Source organism: Bombus impatiens, unplaced genomic scaffold, assembly GCF_000188095.3.
Source record: "Bombus impatiens unplaced genomic scaffold, BIMP_2.2 scf_0155, whole genome shotgun sequence".
Taxonomy (NCBI): domain Eukaryota; kingdom Metazoa; phylum Arthropoda; class Insecta; order Hymenoptera; family Apidae; genus Bombus; species Bombus impatiens.
The window spans coordinates 1,057,776-1,078,043 of record NT_176574.1 but is presented as its reverse complement, the minus strand read 5'-3'; the positions used below and the strand labels follow the sequence as shown (position 1 = coordinate 1,078,043).

Here is a 20,268-nt window from a genome sequence, read left to right as displayed (position 1 = left end):
TATTTGTTTTCATCTTTTGTAACGGTATGTGACTTGGAAGTTGCGTACATGTGCATGGCATCCATATAATTCTATTGACTTATAATACCATATCGTAAATCTAAATTTACACAAATAAATTTAATTTGTATCTATTTTGAGCTGATGTCAGCATCAAGCAAAGATAGAAACACAGAGAAAAAATATGTGACTTGTTTCGTTTAACAACGTCTTGAGTCCCCTCTAATGAAACGCAAGCTTATCGAAGATATAATATTAATATATTCAATAATTTCGTAAAAAGTATAGGAAAATATCTTTCGTTCGATAACGTGAGGTTTTTTCTCGAATCGAATAGAGAAACTAGTCTCGCAATTGCATTAATAATTCCATAAATTAATTCCGTAAATAACTCTGTATTTATTCTAATTACCGCAATAATTTTACCCGATGCTATCCAACTTCATCGTCCCGATGAAATGCCGCGCAAGCAAAAAGCGGCACGAAGGACAACGTTCTCACCGCGAGAGTGATCAACGACACGACGTTTTGATTTCCGATAAACCGAACGATCTATCCCGAAGTATCATCGATCGAGAGGATACCGAGTGCGCGACGGAGTTCTCGATAGAAGAAACCAGGTGTGTTCTCCAGGGAGGCCTTCCTATGCCGCAGAGATCGGACCTACCGGAAGAGTGGGGAGCTCATATAAGACACGAAGCCAAACGCCTCTCCCAGTGACCAGTCTCGACACGAAAACTCATCAGCCGAGCTTCTTCGGTTCCCATAAGAATCACTTCACGCTTCTAGCCCCACCTTTGGATGGTTCCAGTCGCCGGATTGAAATTCCAGTAGATTCGAGTTAATCGAATTGGTCTTTCCCAAGGCCGAACACGTTACGAGTCACAATGGTATCGTCGTCGCAGATTCTCTCGTTATTTTTGCTGTTCCTGGCTGCGCACGGTGAGTCCCTATATTTACATTTCGTTTTACTTTTTTTACTCTTCTCCTTCTTCTTCTTCTTCTTCTTCTTCTTCTGCTTCATTCTCCTCCTTCGTCCACGTTCCTCCTGCATCTTCTGTCCCGTACCGTTGCACCTTCTGGTCTCTTCTTTCTTATTGTCTTCTTCCCACGTTGTCTTCCCCGAGGATGTAACCGTAGACGTTAACCACGATTTTGTTTTATCGCGTCGTTAAAGGGAGAGAAAGGAAGAGCGGTCACGATCGTCCGTATAAATTAAGTGACTTTACTGTCCGTACGGCGAACGCGACTCACCGCGTCGTGAACAATATCCACGCGATAAACGCTTTGAGTGCTGTTTACATTCGTCTTGCCGGTCGGTCGATGATCCATTATCACGTGCTAATACGGGTAAAAAGAGCTGCCGGGTTGTAGGGGTTCGTCGATTTTTTATTAATCGATTAAACGGTAGTGGTAGCTCGAGCGCGAATACAGGTCGCGAGTGCAAGTGAAAACGGACTTTCTGTGATCAGACGAGCGCGTTTCTCGCGGCCGCTGGATCTAAAAAGTGTGCGCATCGGCCTACTTTCGCGGCAACGATTCTTCCGATTGCTCTCGCGCTTAATGGCGATGTCTAACACCGCGTCACCTCGTCTATCTTCTCCGTCGAAATCAACGGCGATTCGATTAAATATCCCTTTGGTAATCGCCGTGCATCGAGCACGTCTCGCTTTCGCGTTAAGTTCGCGTTAAGAAACGAGTGGCAATTAATCGAGCTGCAATTAATTGATAGCGTGTGGCGATTAAGTTGTTCGTTACCGTACATCGAATCGCCGATTGTCTTCTTCGTGAGAAAATTTGCTCGACATCGAAACTTAACAAGTTCTCGTTAAGCTCGTTGACGAAATTTGATAAAAGATGGGCAAATTTTCTACGAAAGAGAAAAAAGGAAAATTGCGTTAGAAGAAATACAGAATCGCATTTGTCATTTTCTATTGTCATTTGTCAAACCTCGAAGAGGATTGTGAAATGACGTTGGTTAACTCGCGACCGTGTCCAACTAATTGCTGTTTCTCTGGATTGTCGGTTCTTCTATGCTTTAACCCTATTTTGTTGCACAATATCCGTTATCATTTAATATGGTATTCGTAACTCTGAGAAGTGCCCCTCTTCTAATAATTATTACACGGGCCTTCGTAAGACAATGACGAGCGTTCATCGGGTTTCACACATCTTGAGAACTTTCTCCCGTGTCTCGGGAGTGAAAATATGAAAGTAGCTCAGCCGACAGATTACACACACACACACACTCTCTTTCTCTCTCTCTCCTTTTTATCTCCTTCGAATATTTTGCATCTGTAGATCGCAAAGCGACCGATTAATCTCTCGTTTAAAATTTCTACCACGATCAAACGGTATCAACGTATCGTCGATCAGAGGAATAAATATTCTTTCATCGTTTTAACAATCGTAAAAGATAATCGTTGTAACGATAATGAAGCGACGATGTCGATAAGCTTAGGAATGAGAGACTTCGCGTATGAAGTAGCAAAATGTCACTCGCGTATCTAGTCTCCTTAGTTGCGAAACACGGGTAAAAGTACTTCCTGTTTCATAATTCTTCCTAAATAAACACCTGATCGCTATTTGAACGCGTAATTGTCAAACACCTTTCGATGCTTTCACCTGATGCCAAAAATACCACTCTTCGATTACGATTTCCCTACGTAACTCGATTCTTCTAATGGAATAAACATGCGCGAGTACAACTTTGGCATACGATGAAAACGATGCATCGTTTTCTCAAATATTATCGTTCAAATAAGTTTCTATTAGCATCAGATTACTTTCTATGAAACGTACATACCGTGAATAGAAACTTTCGTTTCATTTTCATACCATTCATCATCTTCGTCGTTGTTTTCATTCTCGAACGACGCGTTTCAAAATCTAAAATCTCTCTCCTTCTTATCGATGCAGTTTTAAACTCCGCCTGGGGTTTAGGAGATTAATTCGCGAACCTACAACGTTTCGTTTAAACTTTGTCGCGTATAGCGTTGAAATATACTTCCAGAATATAAGAACATTCGTGACTTCGTATCTTTGCCATTTATCAAAGATTAATTTAAAACCTGTGATTTTACGGACAAGGATCACTTGACCAATAATTATATCGATTTCCGAAGACTAATCTCGGTCTGCGACGAAATATTAATAAATAAAGGATTTATGGAAAAATGATAACGTAGACGGTGCTGGTCGCTACGGTTCGATTATTATAAAATCAAAATAGGCTCGCTCTATTATGCGTGGCAAAGCCAAAATAGTTTTAATCCGAGATCTAACGAGGCCACGCATCTCCAGGGGGTTAATCTCGTATCGATCTCTCTTCGATTCACAACGACTCTTTACGTAAGAGCCTCGACTTTCTATCGTGGCGTACAATTTTATTATAGAAATCATTTTCCAGCCGAACAACGGTCTAATTATTTATTCATTCCGGACGATTTCCGCTATCATTTCCTTTGCGGCCGACTGGAATGTCAGGACAAGAATTCTCGAATAATAGAACCGTCCACCTGCGTATTTTCTCGGGAACTAAGCGCGAATACGTCGTTCTATACGTTCACGATATGGTTGCCTGGACCCGGAAGCTTTAACACAATCTGAAGAAAAAACTGCTATTATTCGGTTGATTAGTGGGAAAACTGTGAAACGAGAAGGAGAAACGTCGTTCGAGCAACGTAACCTCGAGACGAGGAAAAAGAAGCAAATTATACGGGTGGAAAAGAAGTAAAAGGAGGCTGCTTGGAAGCAAGCCAGAAAAAGGCTGGAAAAATCGTTGTAGCGAAACGGCTAATACGCGTGACATTAATCACACACATTCCATACGTTTTTACATATTTTTACGTACAAACAACGCCGACAAATTTGTCGAGGAATATCGGTAAAAATGAATTCTACCGATAGAAAAATAGTTATAGTGGATGCGACACGAACGGAAATATGCTAAGTATGACACTCGTAATATTCGACGAGTAAGAGAAATCTCTGCTTACGTTCTATCTCTTTATCTGTACTCGTAGAATTTACATAAACGTCGGCAGTCTATTGGTCGGCTGGTATTCCTTTAAAGAGTTGTACGATGGAAAAAAGGTGAAAGCAAAGAAATTACGGGAAGAAAAAAGTCATTTAACGTTTCAAAAATTCGGCCACACGGATTAATTTCCTTTGACGATGATCGCGTTAAACACCGATCTGATAAAATCTGTACCCGAAGAAAGCGATCTCTTCGAAACGTATCCATCGAGCGAATAATACGAAATACTCGACACGAAGGGAAAAGGGGCAAGGAAAAGACAAAGAAAAAGGCGTGCCACGGACGAAGAAGAAGAAAAGGGAAGTGGCTCGTATCTCGTAAACGGTGTACGGATCGTGGAACGCTTATTACGCGAGTTGACTTTTCACGTGGAACGTTGCACTTTACGGAAGGAACGTGAAAAGGTGGGGCCCCGTGACTATCGCGTACGACCATTTGCTCGCGTGTAACTCTTTACCGGTCACGGGAAGGCCGTCGATGTTCGTTTATTTCCACGATCAGGAAGAAACACGGTGAAACGTCCAGTAGTGACATTTACTCTTTCTGTAGAGTTTGCCGTCTGTCCAGTCGTACTGGTTCGGTATGCGCCAGAATTTTCCGCCTAACCAAACCTGTTCGATTTTTCATCTACCGGTTAGCCTGTCCTTGCTTGAAGATATGCGCGAGCATGGGAGGGAAAAAAAATCGAAGCGTAGACGGAATCTCGTCGATTCGCCTTTGAACACGCTGGAATGGATTTAAAACACGGTTTTCTGGGCAAAGAAATATGGTTTTCTAATCGGTGGAAAGTCGATTTCGGTAGGAGTAATGGGGTACTTACTGGGAAAGTATATAAGCGCGTACATCAAGCTTACGGTCCGTGCATCGATTTAGAGAATTCGCATGAAAAAGAGTACAGACAGACCTTTCTCTTTGAATATCTCGCACGATGCATAGAACGATGTTGCCTTTGCGTTTACTGTTAGTCACGGACGTGCATATGTTAAAACAGTTACGCATGACTAATACTGCGCCGTTTCTCGACGAACACGAGACGACACCTTGCAACTCGACGTGTTTGGTTTATCTCGACAACCGTTCGAACACTTCGAGGACCGTATGATCCGACGACATTGCCTGAATTGCCGCGTATTTTTCGAGCCATTTACATTTCGATTCGATCGTACGTTTATCGAATTATGTAGGTGCGAATTTTGTTTCACGCAACTTGAATATTCCAGCATCCCAGAACCTCGCATGGTTTTCCGCGAAAAACTTCTCGATATAATTTTTACGTCGACCAGAGGGTTTAATATCGAAACAAACTTCCCGAGCAGCATTTGACAGACGTAATATTCTATTAAAATCAACGAGCATATTTAAAGATACCTCTGATAACGTTTTTTAGCATGATATGCTTGAAAACAATTTCATCGATGAAGAGCAAAATTTATTATTTTATTAAATTCTTGAAAAATCTATCTAATATATCGATAGCGGTTTCGTATTATTCATAACGCTCCATTTATAGCATTCATTGCCTTTCTTACTGTTTTATTTAACGGTAGTTAACATTTTTATAGAATACCGTATGACGTATGTAATAGGCGAATTCGCGTCTCTCGTTGCCAACAGGTGGGAAATGAAAGACGGGAAATCGCGGCTCCAATCCGCAAAGCGTTAATCGATCCTCGTCTACATAGTAGATCGAGAGTGAAAAGTAAAGAAAGCTCGACCATAAACGTTCTTGAAATATGCGTCGGCCTGAACGAAGAATCTAAAAAAAGAAAAATGGTTTTATCGTTTATTTTGCGTTGAACCTATTAACGCTACAAGAATCTGAAATCATGTTCGCGAAGTAGTGGAAACCGTTAGATCGCGAGAGTCGATTGTTGCGTCGTTAAACGCAGTTCAGCTCGTGCGTTAAACGCGAAACTTGAAAAATATCTGGCAAAAATATGTATATGACTTAGACCACTTTCATAACCATCGGCACATATAATACGTATTAAGAGCGACGAACAAGTATAAAATTTATGGATGCATTTTCGACCGTAGAAAGCGACTATGAAACAGCTACGAAAGTGGAACGTTAAAAAAGAAGATAGCTAAACGGGAGAGGAGGTTCGTAGTCCATAAGAACAGGCCATAGAAGATCGCACGTGTTATCTATGGAATGTAAACAATTAGGAGTTTCACAGTTGTACGTTGACTTCGATTCTTATAGTTAAACGCAAACTAGCGGCCTACTGCGACCACTTACTTCTTTACAAGGAGTCGTAAAGGAAGGGAAAGTATCTCGGTTCCACGACACTAATAAGAGTCTCTGTTACATAACCAGGCTGCCTAACCAGGGATGTGTCCACCTACAAAGTCAACAGGCGACTGTATCTTAGCGTTTCTCTGTAGAACGTTTTTGCTAATAATTTTTACGTATCTGCTATTTACGTTAACCTATGGCTAACGATAAGATGTTAAACTCATCAAAATTAGAAATTATATAGTCTCGACAAATTTTTCCAAATTCTCGCTATTTTAGAAAATCGTATGCAACGTTCGAGATAAATTATAATCTCGTCAGATTTTATAATCTCGATCAAATATTTACTTTTAAGTACTTTTTCTCGTTCCTTCTATCGTTCTTCGCTTCGTTTCTCGACCAAATCCTGAAGATTTTCGACCATGCTAAGAGCCACGCGTAGATGCTGGAACGCTAATGATTTCTGACATGAAAACTCATTTCTCGTCGGTGGCGACTCGATTCTTCTAGCACGGTGCATTGTTTGCGCTCTATTGTACTCGCAGGCAACAACATTCGACATAATCGTCCAGAACAGCGGTTCTTAATCTGCGGTCCACCGACGTATATCTTATTATTCGAATAAAAGATATTTGACAAAAGTATGTGCATTTATTTATTTATGTTAGATCTCTTTTCTCGACGTTTTAAATATACATACTCGAGACACGTCACGGATTTGAATTTTCAATTAAGTATCGGGCATCCATGGTGGCAGACAATTATTTAAAGGAGATCCGTGGTAAACGAAAGATCGATCCTTTACGCGTGATTCTTAGAAGAAACGCGAAGAAACAAGGCTAAACAAAGCTAAATGCGATATAACTTTCCACACATGACGTCGCTCATTGACGAGGTTTGGCTGTGTTTCACCAAATTCTCGTTTCGTCGTCGCTATTGACGACAGACGCGTTTAAAGCGTTAAGAACCACTGTTCCAGAGCATTCTAGACTCGATAGAGTATTCTAGACGTCCGAATGGCGGCGAAGCGTTCCATTTGGAAAGGCGCGCAGGATACTCGAAGGTGCGCTGCGCGCTCGCTTTTCCTCGGCCGTGCAATCTCTGTCATACGAGTTACTCTTCCAGTTACTACGAAATTAATAGAAAATTTACCGAGCCACGGGACGAATATTTATCACTAGAAAAATGTATCATCTCGTCCTCTTTGCGATTTAATTCTGATGTACGAAGCGTGAGTGTAGGGTGGAACAGGAAGGAGCCATAAATATCGCTTCAAGCGGCCTGATATTTTAAAACACCTGGAAATTCCCTGCCTGCGTCGTAATTCGTGGTCCATAACAAAATGCTAGAAGAATCATTTTCTTCCGTGCGTTGCAGCCGCGCGTGTATCCTTGACATTCAAGTGACCGTTCTAGAACAGTCTCCAAATTCGATCGTTCCATTTCTGCATCCTGAAACTGGTTTAAGCGTATCATCTAATCCATTATCATAATCGGGCCTATTATCGAAATTTTATTCCAAACGCCGCATCGTTTCGTTCTTCCTCCGTTCCTTCCACATCGCGAAAAAAAGAAACAGACGTTGCTTTTTAATTGTCCGTCTAAATCAAGCGGATCGAAACGAAGACGAAACGAAGGTAAAAGACGAGAATTAGTTTAGTTACAACGCTAAATGGAGACATTTTCACATTTTGCTTTCTCCGTTATTTTGGTGTTTTCAGATTGAGGATTTTGCTGTCTGACGAATTTCATATTTTCGTTGAAACATCGTCCGTACAAAATTTTGTACACTGATTATGGAAAAGTATTTGCACCTTTATAATCCGATTCATCATTCGGTCCAAGTATTAGGTTGTCCGGAAAGTGTCTTTCTTTCGCAAACGTATTTTACAACAATGCACCTTCGTACAAACGTGAAACCGAGTCTGTGAAATGTCGCGATATTTATCTCAACAGAACGAAATGGATCGTACGTAATTCGACAAAATAATATAAAACAAAAAACATCGTGCGTCTATTATCTCCTCATAAAACGTAAGAAACTTTTCGGACAACCTAATATATTTCCTATCATTTAGTAGCAATTTCTTTTCGAGTACCAAGATTTGGCATGAAACTGAATACGAAGCTGAAACGTAGAATCTGACGAGAAGAATGTTTCATTGTAAAATAAAAGTATCTGCAAATGCTTTTTCCAATCCCCCTGTAACTGTATCTATACCTACTCCTTAGTCCCTTAAACTCTCCAAATCTTCGTAATACCAGCATTTCCAGCATCGTAAGATGTTTTAAAGGCCAATGATTTCTTTTCGAGAAGAGAAAATATCGTATCGGACTTGTACGATCGTTTTTTTAAGGAAGTTTTATGTAGAACGAAATTTCGGTGCTCGCTTCTGGACTCGAGAAAGTCACCGAACAACTTCTGCCTTGCCAGTTTCTTTCACGTGTTTAATTCTTTTCTCGGTTTATTAATCGCGATGTTCGATGAAGGATGAGAACGACATTAGAGTAGAAGTCGATGAATCGAATGTTCGATTTTGTGGAGGACAGGGTAGAGGAAAGGGGCGGGATGAAGGTTGCAAGTCAAGGCTAGACACTTTCACTCGTGCCCGGACCATGCTCTCTTGGGAGCGAGCTACGAGCTGCCTTCCCACCTTACTTTGCTATGTATGTATTCGCTTTTCTACCTGGTCTCGGACACCGAAATGCGCCCATTAACCGAGATATTACGACCGCTACGTGTAACCTCCTGTGGTTAAGCGATTGCGCCGGTCCAACTGTTCCATCGTGGCACCAGCAACTTCACTTGGGATGTAAATTAATTTCACGACTCTGGTTCATTGGAACGGCGCGCTTCGTTTGGGTGGTTTCAATCGTCTTGTCGCAACGTTAGCTTACCGAGAAATACGTACAATATATACAATCGGTCGTAAAAGTCTGCGTACAAAAGTCAAACTTAGCAAATGTATCTGACTTAGCAAAGAAACTGAAAACACATTTTGTCGCAATATTAGTTTGTACTCACGTACCGGTATAATTACTGTAAGCGTATTTCCAAGAGGAAATGAAGAAATTGAAATATTTGATTCGTAGAAATCTTTGGGATAGGATTGCATCGGATCTTTTGAACGTCAAAGAGAGAGAGAGAGAGAGAGAGAGAGCAAGACATCTTACTATTTTTATGATTTCGCGTAGATGTAACAAGTGTACGTAAGTTTTGTAACATTGTACCTTATATTGTTTTACTCACCTTTCGAGAGTGGAAGTGAATGCGCTGAAAAATTCTCCGAGCTAACGTTTTTGTATTAATCTTGATTGATTGATCTTGTATTGGAGTAATAGTATTCACGTATTCGTATTCACACGATTTATTTGGTTGTTGGCAACCAGGATGATGGCAGAGGATGTTGGCAACGTGTGCATCGATCCGCCAACTATGACACGAATTTTCCTATCGCTTCTTACGCGGTTCGCACGCGTCGTTAAGATGAGTTTTACTTGAAGTTTCGTTAGAAAAGCCTCGGAATATGGCAACGATGCATACGCTTACGTGACTATTGTATACCTGGAAAGTTTCTTTATAATACGTTACGTATTTACGTATTGTAACCGTTGGCAAAACGAGTCAGAGAAGGAGAAACTCGATTATTTTTGTAGTCAGGAGCTACTGCTCTGCGAACACGCTTCGCTTAATAATGATCGGTCCTAGTGACCGGTTAGTGAAGAAAAGTTCGACAAAACGTAAGAGAAATTGATAAATATTGCGAATAAATTATACGCGTATTTCTTTTAAGCGAAGACAAGTAGAAATTGACAGGAATAGTTTTAACACCTTGTATATAATGGCGTGAAAAAGGAAACGAGTAAGTAGGTATACCTCGGACTCAGACTGTTTGTATCGCAATTTTCACACGATTGCCCATAGCGCTTGCAACAAACGTTAACACCTTTCCAAGCACAGTGGGCATCTAAGAAAATATCACACAGAGGATTGTGTTCTGCAACGCTTGCCTTGCATAGATTTATCTTCCGATGAAAAAATTCGTATGGCGCGATAAAATAACAATATAATAATCGCATTGTGATGCCAGCGATTGAAAAACGACTGCCGCGGCATAATGGCAGAATAATCAGCGGGTACCAGCTACATTACGATGTCGTATCTTTATTGAAACAAGTATGAGAAGAGCTTCGGACCGTCGAAGCTTAACTATCGTGAATTACCAGCATGAAATAATTTTAATTTCATAATAAGAAAATGAGATTTCGATTTATTTAATTCTTCGTCGAATAAAATGCATTCCGAACTATTCTATCGACTAAAAATTACGCTTGAAGCGTATCGTGATAACTAGAGAACGTATCTGATGATACTGAAATGAAAGCTTTCGATGAAAGCTATCCCGAACCATTACAGATAATAAATAGAAGAGAAAGTTTCTCAAAGGGTAACAGGAAAGTTGTATGAAAGACAAGTATGAGACAATAAGATTATAATTCGCTAAAAGTAACTTCTGTTTCAAAATTGTATAACACCTTTCGATCAAAATCTTCTTTTTCTCTTAACTCTAATTACGAATTCCAGTAGAGTTCGAACGCCAAATTTCTCATGGTTTACACGGTCGTATTTCTTTCTTTTTGGAAATGTTTATTTCAAGACAAAAACTAGGATCGTGACTCGTTCTGCGAGATCGATGTGCCAACGAACGATGAGTCAGAAACGTTCGATCGGATCGGCCAAGAAATCGTGTTACTATGCCTCATGGTCGACGGGAACGTGTTCCTCGATCGAAAGAAGAGATCACGAAAAGATGTTGTCGTGCAGCTGGATATTAAGTTGCGAGACGTACGGCCTTCCCAATGGAAATGACGCATAATTTCCTGCCCGCTTGAAAAACCATGCAGCAACTGTCGTACTTAAGTAGTACTTTAGTGGCTTAGTACTTCGTGTGCTTCAAGTACTTTAATACTTCTAGTGCTGTTAGTACTTCTGGTACTGTTAGTACTTCCAGTACTTTAGTACTTTGGTACTTATTGCTTTAGTACTTTAGTACTGTATGTTAACCGTCGATAATGGATCGAGGCTGAGCGATCCGCCGCCAAGCGTTTCGTAATTGGTATTAATTAGCAGCTAACAGTTGTCATCCTCTTCGAATTACAGATTTCTTCCTCCAAGTAGCGCACCTACGAACGACTCGTGAATGGGAATGATACGTTCCGAAAGAACGAAAGAGTACTTTGTTCGAAGATTTATCTCGACGGATGAAGAAAATCTGTGTAACGAATTTGATATTTAGATCGTCGTAGTTCCCATTTTTATCGAATGCTAATTCTCGTGATATCCTAAACTATCGTTTCCATCCTTCGTCCTTCTATCACACCTACGATTAATTTGACGTACAGCTTTATTTCTAAAACACGTTTTACTAATATTTTTGTGCGTTACAGTATCGCGTGCTCAGAAGCAACAGCAAGAAGACCCTTGTCAAACAAAATCCAGAGTCGTCGGCGACATAGAATACTGTGATCGCTACTGGGAGTGCGTCAATGGTCGCCCAGAATTATTCGACTGTCCAAACGGCCTCGTATTCGCTGGAAAGCACCGTGGCGTGACCGAGGGTTGCGATTACCCCTGGAGAGCGAATTATTGCGACGGAAAACGTCAGGCGAATCCACCGATCCCGGCTGATCACTGTGACTGGCTCTACGGTATTTTCGGCCACGAGACATCTTGCACTCGTTACTGGACTTGCTGGAATGGCACGGCCACGGAACAGCTGTGCATCGGTGGACTTTTGTACAACGAGAGGGCCAGATCCTGCGATTGGCCGGAGAACGTCGAAGGATGTCAGAAACATCGTGAGTAGATGGAAGGTTTTCGCTGCTGGTCGAAAAATCTCCGGCAAATTATTCCATTTTATTACACCACGTCTTCCCCTCTATCTTTGCTTCTTTGACATCCGTTCCCTCTTTCGCAAAACGCGTAACATTTTGCCAGAGGCGACGTTCGCGATCATTCTCACTTTCGAAAGCGACCATGTAAGAGTCTACGCGCGTGTGGGTATGCGGCGCCCGTCGTTCTTTTTCTCTCTTCGCCTCGTGTAGTCTACGTTCGATGTCAGTGGCCTCCGCCGGGAAAAAAAGGTGAGTCGTTAATTAGCATTCGAAGCGAGCTCTCGTCGCACCTTCGTCTGCCCCACGCGTCGTATCGTCTCGTCTCGACGGTAACCGAGGAGCCTGACAAGTTGACGAACAAGAGGTCTCATTCATCGCGGCGAACTTGTAAAAGTACCGATCGCGGCCAAAACTGCTTGCAATATGAATTTACAGATTTACTTCATCCTTCATCCTTATCGATCCTACGTTGCAGACGATAGCTATTAAGACACCCACTCGTTCGTTCAAAGAAATTTTTGCTTCTATGGGTATTTTACGTTGCGAAACGCGCGCGATACGAACGAAGCAACAGATTTCCCATAAAATATCGCGATTAAAGAATGTTTACTACGTATCGTCGGATGTCCTAATACCTCTAGTCGACGCTGTACAACCACGCTCCTGTGTATAGAAACTACAGAATATTAATATTACAAAATATTAATCGAAAATGTTCGAACGACGCACGTACATGTTTCATAAAATTACATAACCAAACGAATTGGAGATCGTCGCCCGCTAAAATTCCGAAATCCTCGGTTTCTAAGTACATAGCTTTTCCACGGCATTCCAAGTTTAAATTACTCTGCTAGATGCTAGAGTATCAAGATACTAACGCTTATCCGTGTTTCCTAACGACCTCGTCTTTTACACTGGCATATTCTATAACGCGTAATCGAATCTCCAACAGCTCTGTGCAACGACGACGCGAACGGAAACGTTCCGCTGGGCAAATCCTGCAACCGTTATTGGCAATGTCAAGGAGGATATCCACGGCTACAGAGATGTCCGGCCATGCTGGTGTTCGATCGAAGGTCGCTCAGGTGCGTGGTTCCACCCACCGAAGACTGCGACGTACCCACGACACCACCCAACCTCGAGGGCGACCTCCCTGAAGGACGAAACGAACAAGAACCGGAGGAGGAAAACCTTCCACCGGGTGTTCCGCCATTGCCAGCCGGCGCACTGCCGATTCCACTTCGAGCTCGCCCCAGAAATTAAATTGTTCGACGCTTTTCGATAAATCGTAAGATCTTGGACTGCGTCTATGCGCGTGGAACGTGTAACGTAGGACGGTTTCAGGTTTCGTCTAAAACGAGCCGATTTTTGCAAATTACCGTACAAAGGAAAAATCATGGAGAATCGTTGAGCGATCGGTATCGTTTGGTTCGATATTATTTTACGTACTTCGCGTATTATTTCGTCAACGTCGTGTACTTAGGCGATCTACGGTTTAGACGATAGAGTAAGAGGATCGATTGCTCAAAGCTTGAAATGGACAAGACTGTTTAATCGCTTTATCGTTCGATTTGTCTTCTATCTGCCTCGTATTTACAACGCGTTCTATTATTTATTCTCTAGGAAACCAGATCTCTTTTAATATCGCGCCTGTCGAAATTGATTACTTCGGGCTAGATCGCTGGATCGTAGTTTCTTTCGTAAACATGTCGATAACACCGAGACAAAAAGGAGAAGCTTAAATGTTCAAGGATGATAGAATTGTAACAAGAGATCGTTTGTGAGCAAATATTCGTTCCCGATTGAAAACGTAGCTCGTAAAATATAGCCTGTAGAATAACGTGTCTTCGTGAAAAGAAAGACAAAGTACTAAATCCTACTGCAAAGCAATTTCAAAACTAGCGATTAATATCTTTAGGTCCCTCGTCTTCTCGTTGGTTTTGTTTCATATACCTTGATCGTTTAGATCAATTTTAGATCATGAAATTCAGCCCACTAATCGCTCATTTCATCGTTCCTACGTCATACAAATATTCGTACGCGCTAAACACGTTGCAGTTACGCGAAATCGTGTTCCAACCGAGTTCCAGGCGACTCAGGAACCTTTACAAAATGTTCATACGTTACGCGTTACGCGCGTGAGAATGCAGTCCAAGAGCGTCGATCGGACGACAATCGTCCGCGAGAAGTGCGATCGAGAATTCATTCCAAAGTTTCGAAACGTACAGAAATCTAGATTGCAAGCCAGGAAACGTGAATTTACCGATATTGTGATCGGTATCGCGGCACTCGAATCCAGAAGAAATGGCGCGGGGTCGCAAGCGGCGTTGTTGAACTCAGTTCTTTATGTATATTCACCGCTTCGTTAGAAAGTATGTAACTACTTCTGATTAGAAGTGCTAGATATTCCTCTTTATATCTCATTCTTCTTCTTTCGTTTCTCTAATTATGGTCGTTTCGTCGACGACTATTTTGCGCACATACGTCTAAGTTAAAAAGGATATAGGTAAATCGTATGGAACACATCTTGATTGTACACCCCCTGATTATTGTTGTTAAGCAACTATCACCACACTGTTCTCTGTCATTTTTACAGTCAAAGTGTAAATATTCTCTTTTATCCATTCTCACCCCCCCTCTCCCTTCTCGCCTTAATCGTAAGCATCTATTAAAACGTCCACAATTGTACGGATATAGACTCGTTGAAATAAAGTGTACGTTGTATATTTTTTGTACGCATGTCCACATTTTATTCCAATGTTCAGTGTACACGTCGTTGTCCCTGTCGTTTTGCAGTTGTTTTCCCTTTAAAACACATTTTTCTAACTAAAGGTAATTAGAAATATCGATACATCTATCTTTGCTTTTTATAATTATTATACATCTGTGAAATTGTACAGATCTATCGATATCGTCTACTTTGTACCGATAATGCAATACTTTGCGTTATAGTTTCGCTAATTTTACTGTTTCGTAACGTTTTCGGTGGGCGATTAGATTATTTTTTATCAAGTGGAATATTTTGCTTCGAATAAACGGCGAAGGCTGCAGATTTCGAGGTTCTAAAACGGTTGATAGACTCTTGCGAATTCGAATAGCGATGCTGACATCCCTGTGTAATTTAAACGGTATTGGCGCTGAAACAAACCGACGAATTACTTATAATTCTTGGTAAATTATATTTTACATAATTTTCATTCTCACTTTCATCGAAAATATGAAAATAAAAGTTAACGAAACGATGAAATCTCTAACGTACCAATGAGGCAGTTCGTCAGGATCCAAACAGCTCAGACTCACGGAATCGAAGAGTTTTCCATCGCCGCACGTAAGCAAACGTGGATTACCATCGACACAGGTGATCAATCTGCCACAGTCCCCAGGTACAGGGAATCTGAGAAACAAATATTCTCTATAAGTAGGATTACAAATATTTAACCGCATTTCTTCCTTGCTTTTTATCTCGCTGCTGTACCATTAAAAGAAAGAGAAACGACGAAAATTGGGTTTCTTAACATGACGATAACGCCGAATAACCGTAAAACACGTGTCGCCTCTCAACGGGCGTTCCTTCGAGTTATCCTCTCGAAAGCATAGGGAGACCGGTTTTTAATTTCTGCGTCGGACAAAACAGCGGTCGCTGGTTATTTAAGGACATCGGCTTCTTTCGCTTTCAAACGAACGATTCAGCCTGCAGTATTTGTAATTTATTTAATCGATAAATTCTCCTTCGACGGTGCAGTTTAAAGAAACCTCCGAAAACTTTTCGTTATTTCTATTAATATCTTTTTATTCCGTGTAAAATCAAACATTTATTTACCTTTAAATACTTGTCGGTATTTTAGTCTCCTGTTAATCACGACCCGTTATCAAAATAAATAACGAATTACAGAAACGAAAAGTGGAAAAGCATCTCTACGACAGACGATAGACCCCAACAAAAAAGTCTGCATTTTGCGTACGAACTTCGATGATCAGATTCGCATAAATGCACATCGTGCATTTACAATCCAGCCATTGTTCGTCGCTCGTCGAACGCCCATGTATATCAATCGCATACCCATCGAATAAATTTCCGAAGCGTTTATAAATAATATATCGTTGAAAACAATGGCAACTGCGAAAACAATGGTTTCGTAGGAACAAGTTACCTCGGGTAAGGCCAGAACTTGGCAGCAGCACTGTGCGAAGGTACTTTGTGAGGACACTTGAAGCCGACTATTTCCTCCGGATTGCAGTAGGGCAACAGTTGATCGGGCCAGACGCAAGTGTGACTCTTCTCGTCGTATACTAATCCTGCGTCGCAGTGCGCTTCCTCGGGATGTCCGTGGACGCATTTGATGTAAGTGGTGCTGCACAGGTCGCTGGCAGGATAGAGACCGAATTGATATTCGCAGCCGGGGCTACTGAGCGGAGTGACTGAAAACGACCCACAGATTTTTACATTTCGAACTTTCACGATGTTTATTAAACGACGTATCTGTGATTCTTCGGGCTCCGGTTGTGTTTCTTGGTAACGCGATGCGTCTTGTTCTAACGTTTCAAGTCTGCCTTCAAGCAGACTGGAATGTTCAGGAAACGACGGAACAACGCGCAATGAAAACTACCAGGAACACGGTCGAAATCGGTCGAAAGAGGTCGAACACGGACCTCTTATTCTTCTTTTTTTAATAAGCAGAGAGACATTTGTGCGAATTCGTATTTTCAGGAATACAATTTAAAAGATAAGACCTGAACTGAAATTTCTTTCATCTACGAGATATCGCAACGGATGTTACACCTTGCATATTTCGTTGTATTCTTTGTATTTGCGTTGTCTGTCCACTTTTGAACCTTCAAATTTCCCATAAATTCGCGAAAGTCCGCAGTGTGGTCGTAAGCATCGTTCGTATTCTTCGACGTAACGTATTTCGACACGCTGTATCTTTCTAACACTTGAAACGTTTCGTCGTTGATACGTCGTGATTCCTTGCTTCAGTTTTATCTTACTTTTTAATTAGTGCTGCTTTAATACGCCAAGAGGATAGACATATCAGAGCAAGGCTGTGAAAATATGAAAATTCAAGGATCGCAACAGGATTAACGTTACGACTTAACGACGTGCTATAAACAAGGTGTTAATAAATCCAGATAGAAAGACAGAACCTTCACGCGTAGCTCGTATATGCGTGTCGTTACGACATCGTCGCAATTGTTGAGAACGTAACGAGATACTTACGGTCAGCCTTGCGTTCTCCGCAGTGGACGGCCCAGTGATAGTTGCAATGGTCGTGTACGGCGCCATGGCCATCGAAAAGTAATCCGTTCTCGCAGTACTCGAGGGTCAGGGTGCCGTTCGTACAGAGGAAGAATGCGTTGCAGTCCTCGGGGTGAGCGTACGCGTGGACGCCATGAGGGTTGGGACAGGGTGGCGCACCCAACAGGGTAGCTGCTTCAACTGTACATCGAAGTGAAAAAAATGTTATTTATCGATGGAAAAAATTATTATCATATTCGGAAAGACGAACGAAGTAAATCGATGAAGGAAAAAAGTCAAAGGTTTTCTCCGAAAAGTAACGTCAACATGTTCTATTATAACGAATGGCGACATTTAGAAAAACTAGAAAGATACAAATTTATGAGATAAGAAACAATCTAAAAAAGCAGATTTTAATAGCTAAAACGACTAATCGGAGCAATAAAGAAGAAGAAAAGGACGAGATAGGTCGTAAAACACCTGGAAACGATCGTATTGTTTTATGTTCTCTTGATTCGGTGGACTTGGGTCGTCGTCATTTGCAATTCGAAATTTAGTCGAAATCTTACGAATCGAAGCAACTAAAATCTTATGCTATTTTAGACAAAGTTGCCGTCTTCTTTGTAGTTTCTTTACAAGTTCCGCTTCGTCTCATTTTGAGTAGAAAAATTGTCCGTGTCCGATCTAACAAACTCGGATATTAGAATAGGAGGAGGATAGAGGAAAGAAATGCACGCGTTACCTTGAAAGAATATATAAAGAACATTTACTACTACTAAGATGCTCGTTCTGAACGAACAAAACGATAGAGAAAGCGAGTCAAGGTTACAGACGGTGAATCTTGAATAGACAATCAAGCGAAAAGAATAAGTACGACAAAACGCGATAGCGAAAAAAAAGAGGCTAGTTGCTGGTCGAGTAACAAAGCGTGTCGCGAAACAAAAATATTCGTGCATCGGCGAATGGAAAGTCGGCGCTTCTTTGTACGAAGAAACAATCAGGAAGAACACTGCGAGAAAACCGCAAACTACAGGTAGTCGAGGCTAATTGCTGGCAAAAAGATTTCTAGTAACCGGCGACGTTCACGATAGAAAGGAGACGGGCTAAGAACGAGAAGGCTGAAGGCAAAGAACAAACCAGCTCGAGGTAGAAAGAGAAACCCGCATATTTTAGCGATATTAATCACGCGAGTACGAGTTGTTCGTTATCGAGAGAAATAGAAAGTAGCATCGATCATCGATAAGATGCCGAAAAAAAGCACGACGAACGATGCCAATCCGATGAGAACTTAACGAACATCCGAGTCTTAAATATCAGCGGATATTCGAGCCGAAACCATCTGTAAGAAGAGTACCATCTACGATCGTAAATTACCAAAGCGTGGTTCTTCGATTGAATCGAGAAACTCTTTGAAATTCCCTCGCGCGGTAAAACAAATATACCGGCTACGTAATACGTTCGTTGTGTCTGTGATATGGAAGAAAGACAAAGAGAAAAGCACGTCGACAGAAAAGACACGGAGGAATACGGAAGAACGCGATGTAGAAAGAGGCGACGTGCCATCCGAATGGCGCGTGCATGAATAATGCAGCTCGGGTTAGATCGTGGTCGACGATATGGCGAATACGTTTCGGAATAATAGAGAGGAAGGCGTGCAAACCCGCTAGACAGACTCCGCCATTATATCATAGGTCACGTCGACGTAACCATATGGCGAGAGGAGGCGGTCGCCGAGACAACGGTGAAAGCTATTGAAATTGTATGACACGAGTGTCGTAACTCGGGGAACGACCGAGATCAGACGCGAATACGCCTGCTGGGATGCAACCCGAACGGTCGATGCGCTTCTCTAGACGCATCGTTGGTCGCCGATGATCCGCAGGTCGAGAAGGAGAAGGAGAAGAAGGAGAAGGAGGAGACTTCGCCGTGAGGAATCTTAGCAGAGGTGTTCGATTTGACCGACGATGGTGAAAAAGAAAAACTTACCGGAGGCGAGAAAAATCACCACGGCCAAAAAGGTCACGCTCCTCCGGTGTTCGATCGTCATAGTGGTCGCTCGGTCTGATCCTCCACTCGGGTCGACTCTGACTACTGACACTTAGTTATCGACCTCGGAACAGAGAGCTTCTCCCTTCACTTGCTTGGTACACTTGCTCTCTCGTTACCCCACCCTACCGATCGTTCTCCGCGTCGATTTCTTCGAGCGATCGTGCGACTTCGGTGAACCGAGCCGAGCGTAGCCGAGCGGACAAGCGGCCGATCGAACGTCTCATCCGAAAATCCAAAGGGAATTTGCAAGAAGCGAAGCGAGAAACGTGAGAAAATGCGGTCTCAAAGAGGTTGGACTTTCGTGAGATTTTCCGTAACGCATTCACTGCCATATGACTGTGAATTTTCTATATTTTGTCTTGGCAGCCGCGATAGATCGAAATGTACCATAAGATTTAATTTTTCCGAAGTATTATGTCCTATTTCCACACTTTTTCTCTGATATTGTGAAGCAAATCATTCACGTTGGCGAACATCTTTTAGTCCATAAAATTGATCTTATTTTAACCGTCCTAGACAATTTAGCGACGCGAATCAACGGTAACCATCGTGACAATTAGCGCGTATTCTTCATAATGCGCAGAACTTTTTCCAATTTTTCGTCGACACTGAGCGTATGTAAGAGTAACCGCCAATTGCGTATTACGTTAATATCGTAGGTGCAGCGGAGAAAATAATTTGTAGAAACGATTGCGCAACGTAGAAGAAGAACCGGGTTTCGCGTTGCTGGACTGACATTTTGGAAAACAAAAAACCTCGGTCTAGCATCTTGATTACATGGAAAACGGCTACTTATCTGATATTTTATAAC

General features: G+C 41.8%; 2 protein-coding genes across 2 annotated transcripts; one reads left to right on the top strand and one right to left on the bottom strand.

Moving 5' to 3' along the window:
• The first annotated feature begins 282 nt into the window (after nucleotides 1-282).
• Nucleotides 283-14,907, top strand: LOC100742089 (protein obstructor-E-like). The gene is made up of 3 exons (XM_003487455.4): nucleotides 283-942; nucleotides 11,726-12,136; nucleotides 13,125-14,907. Exons 1-3 carry the CDS (start codon nucleotides 888-890, stop codon nucleotides 13,433-13,435), a joined length of 777 nt encoding a protein of 258 aa, XP_003487503.1. The 5' UTR covers nucleotides 283-887; the 3' UTR covers nucleotides 13,436-14,907.
• LOC100741733 (protein obstructor-E) lies at nucleotides 14,906-19,762 on the bottom strand. Its single transcript, XM_003487452.4, has 5 exons — nucleotides 19,395-19,762; nucleotides 17,391-17,609; nucleotides 16,324-16,591; nucleotides 15,432-15,566; nucleotides 14,906-15,309 (listed from the first exon to the last, which is right to left on the bottom strand). Exons 1-5 carry the CDS (start codon nucleotides 19,453-19,455, stop codon nucleotides 15,294-15,296), a joined length of 699 nt encoding a protein of 232 aa, XP_003487500.1. The 5' UTR covers nucleotides 19,456-19,762; the 3' UTR covers nucleotides 14,906-15,293.
• Between the last annotated feature and the right edge of the window lie 506 nt (nucleotides 19,763-20,268).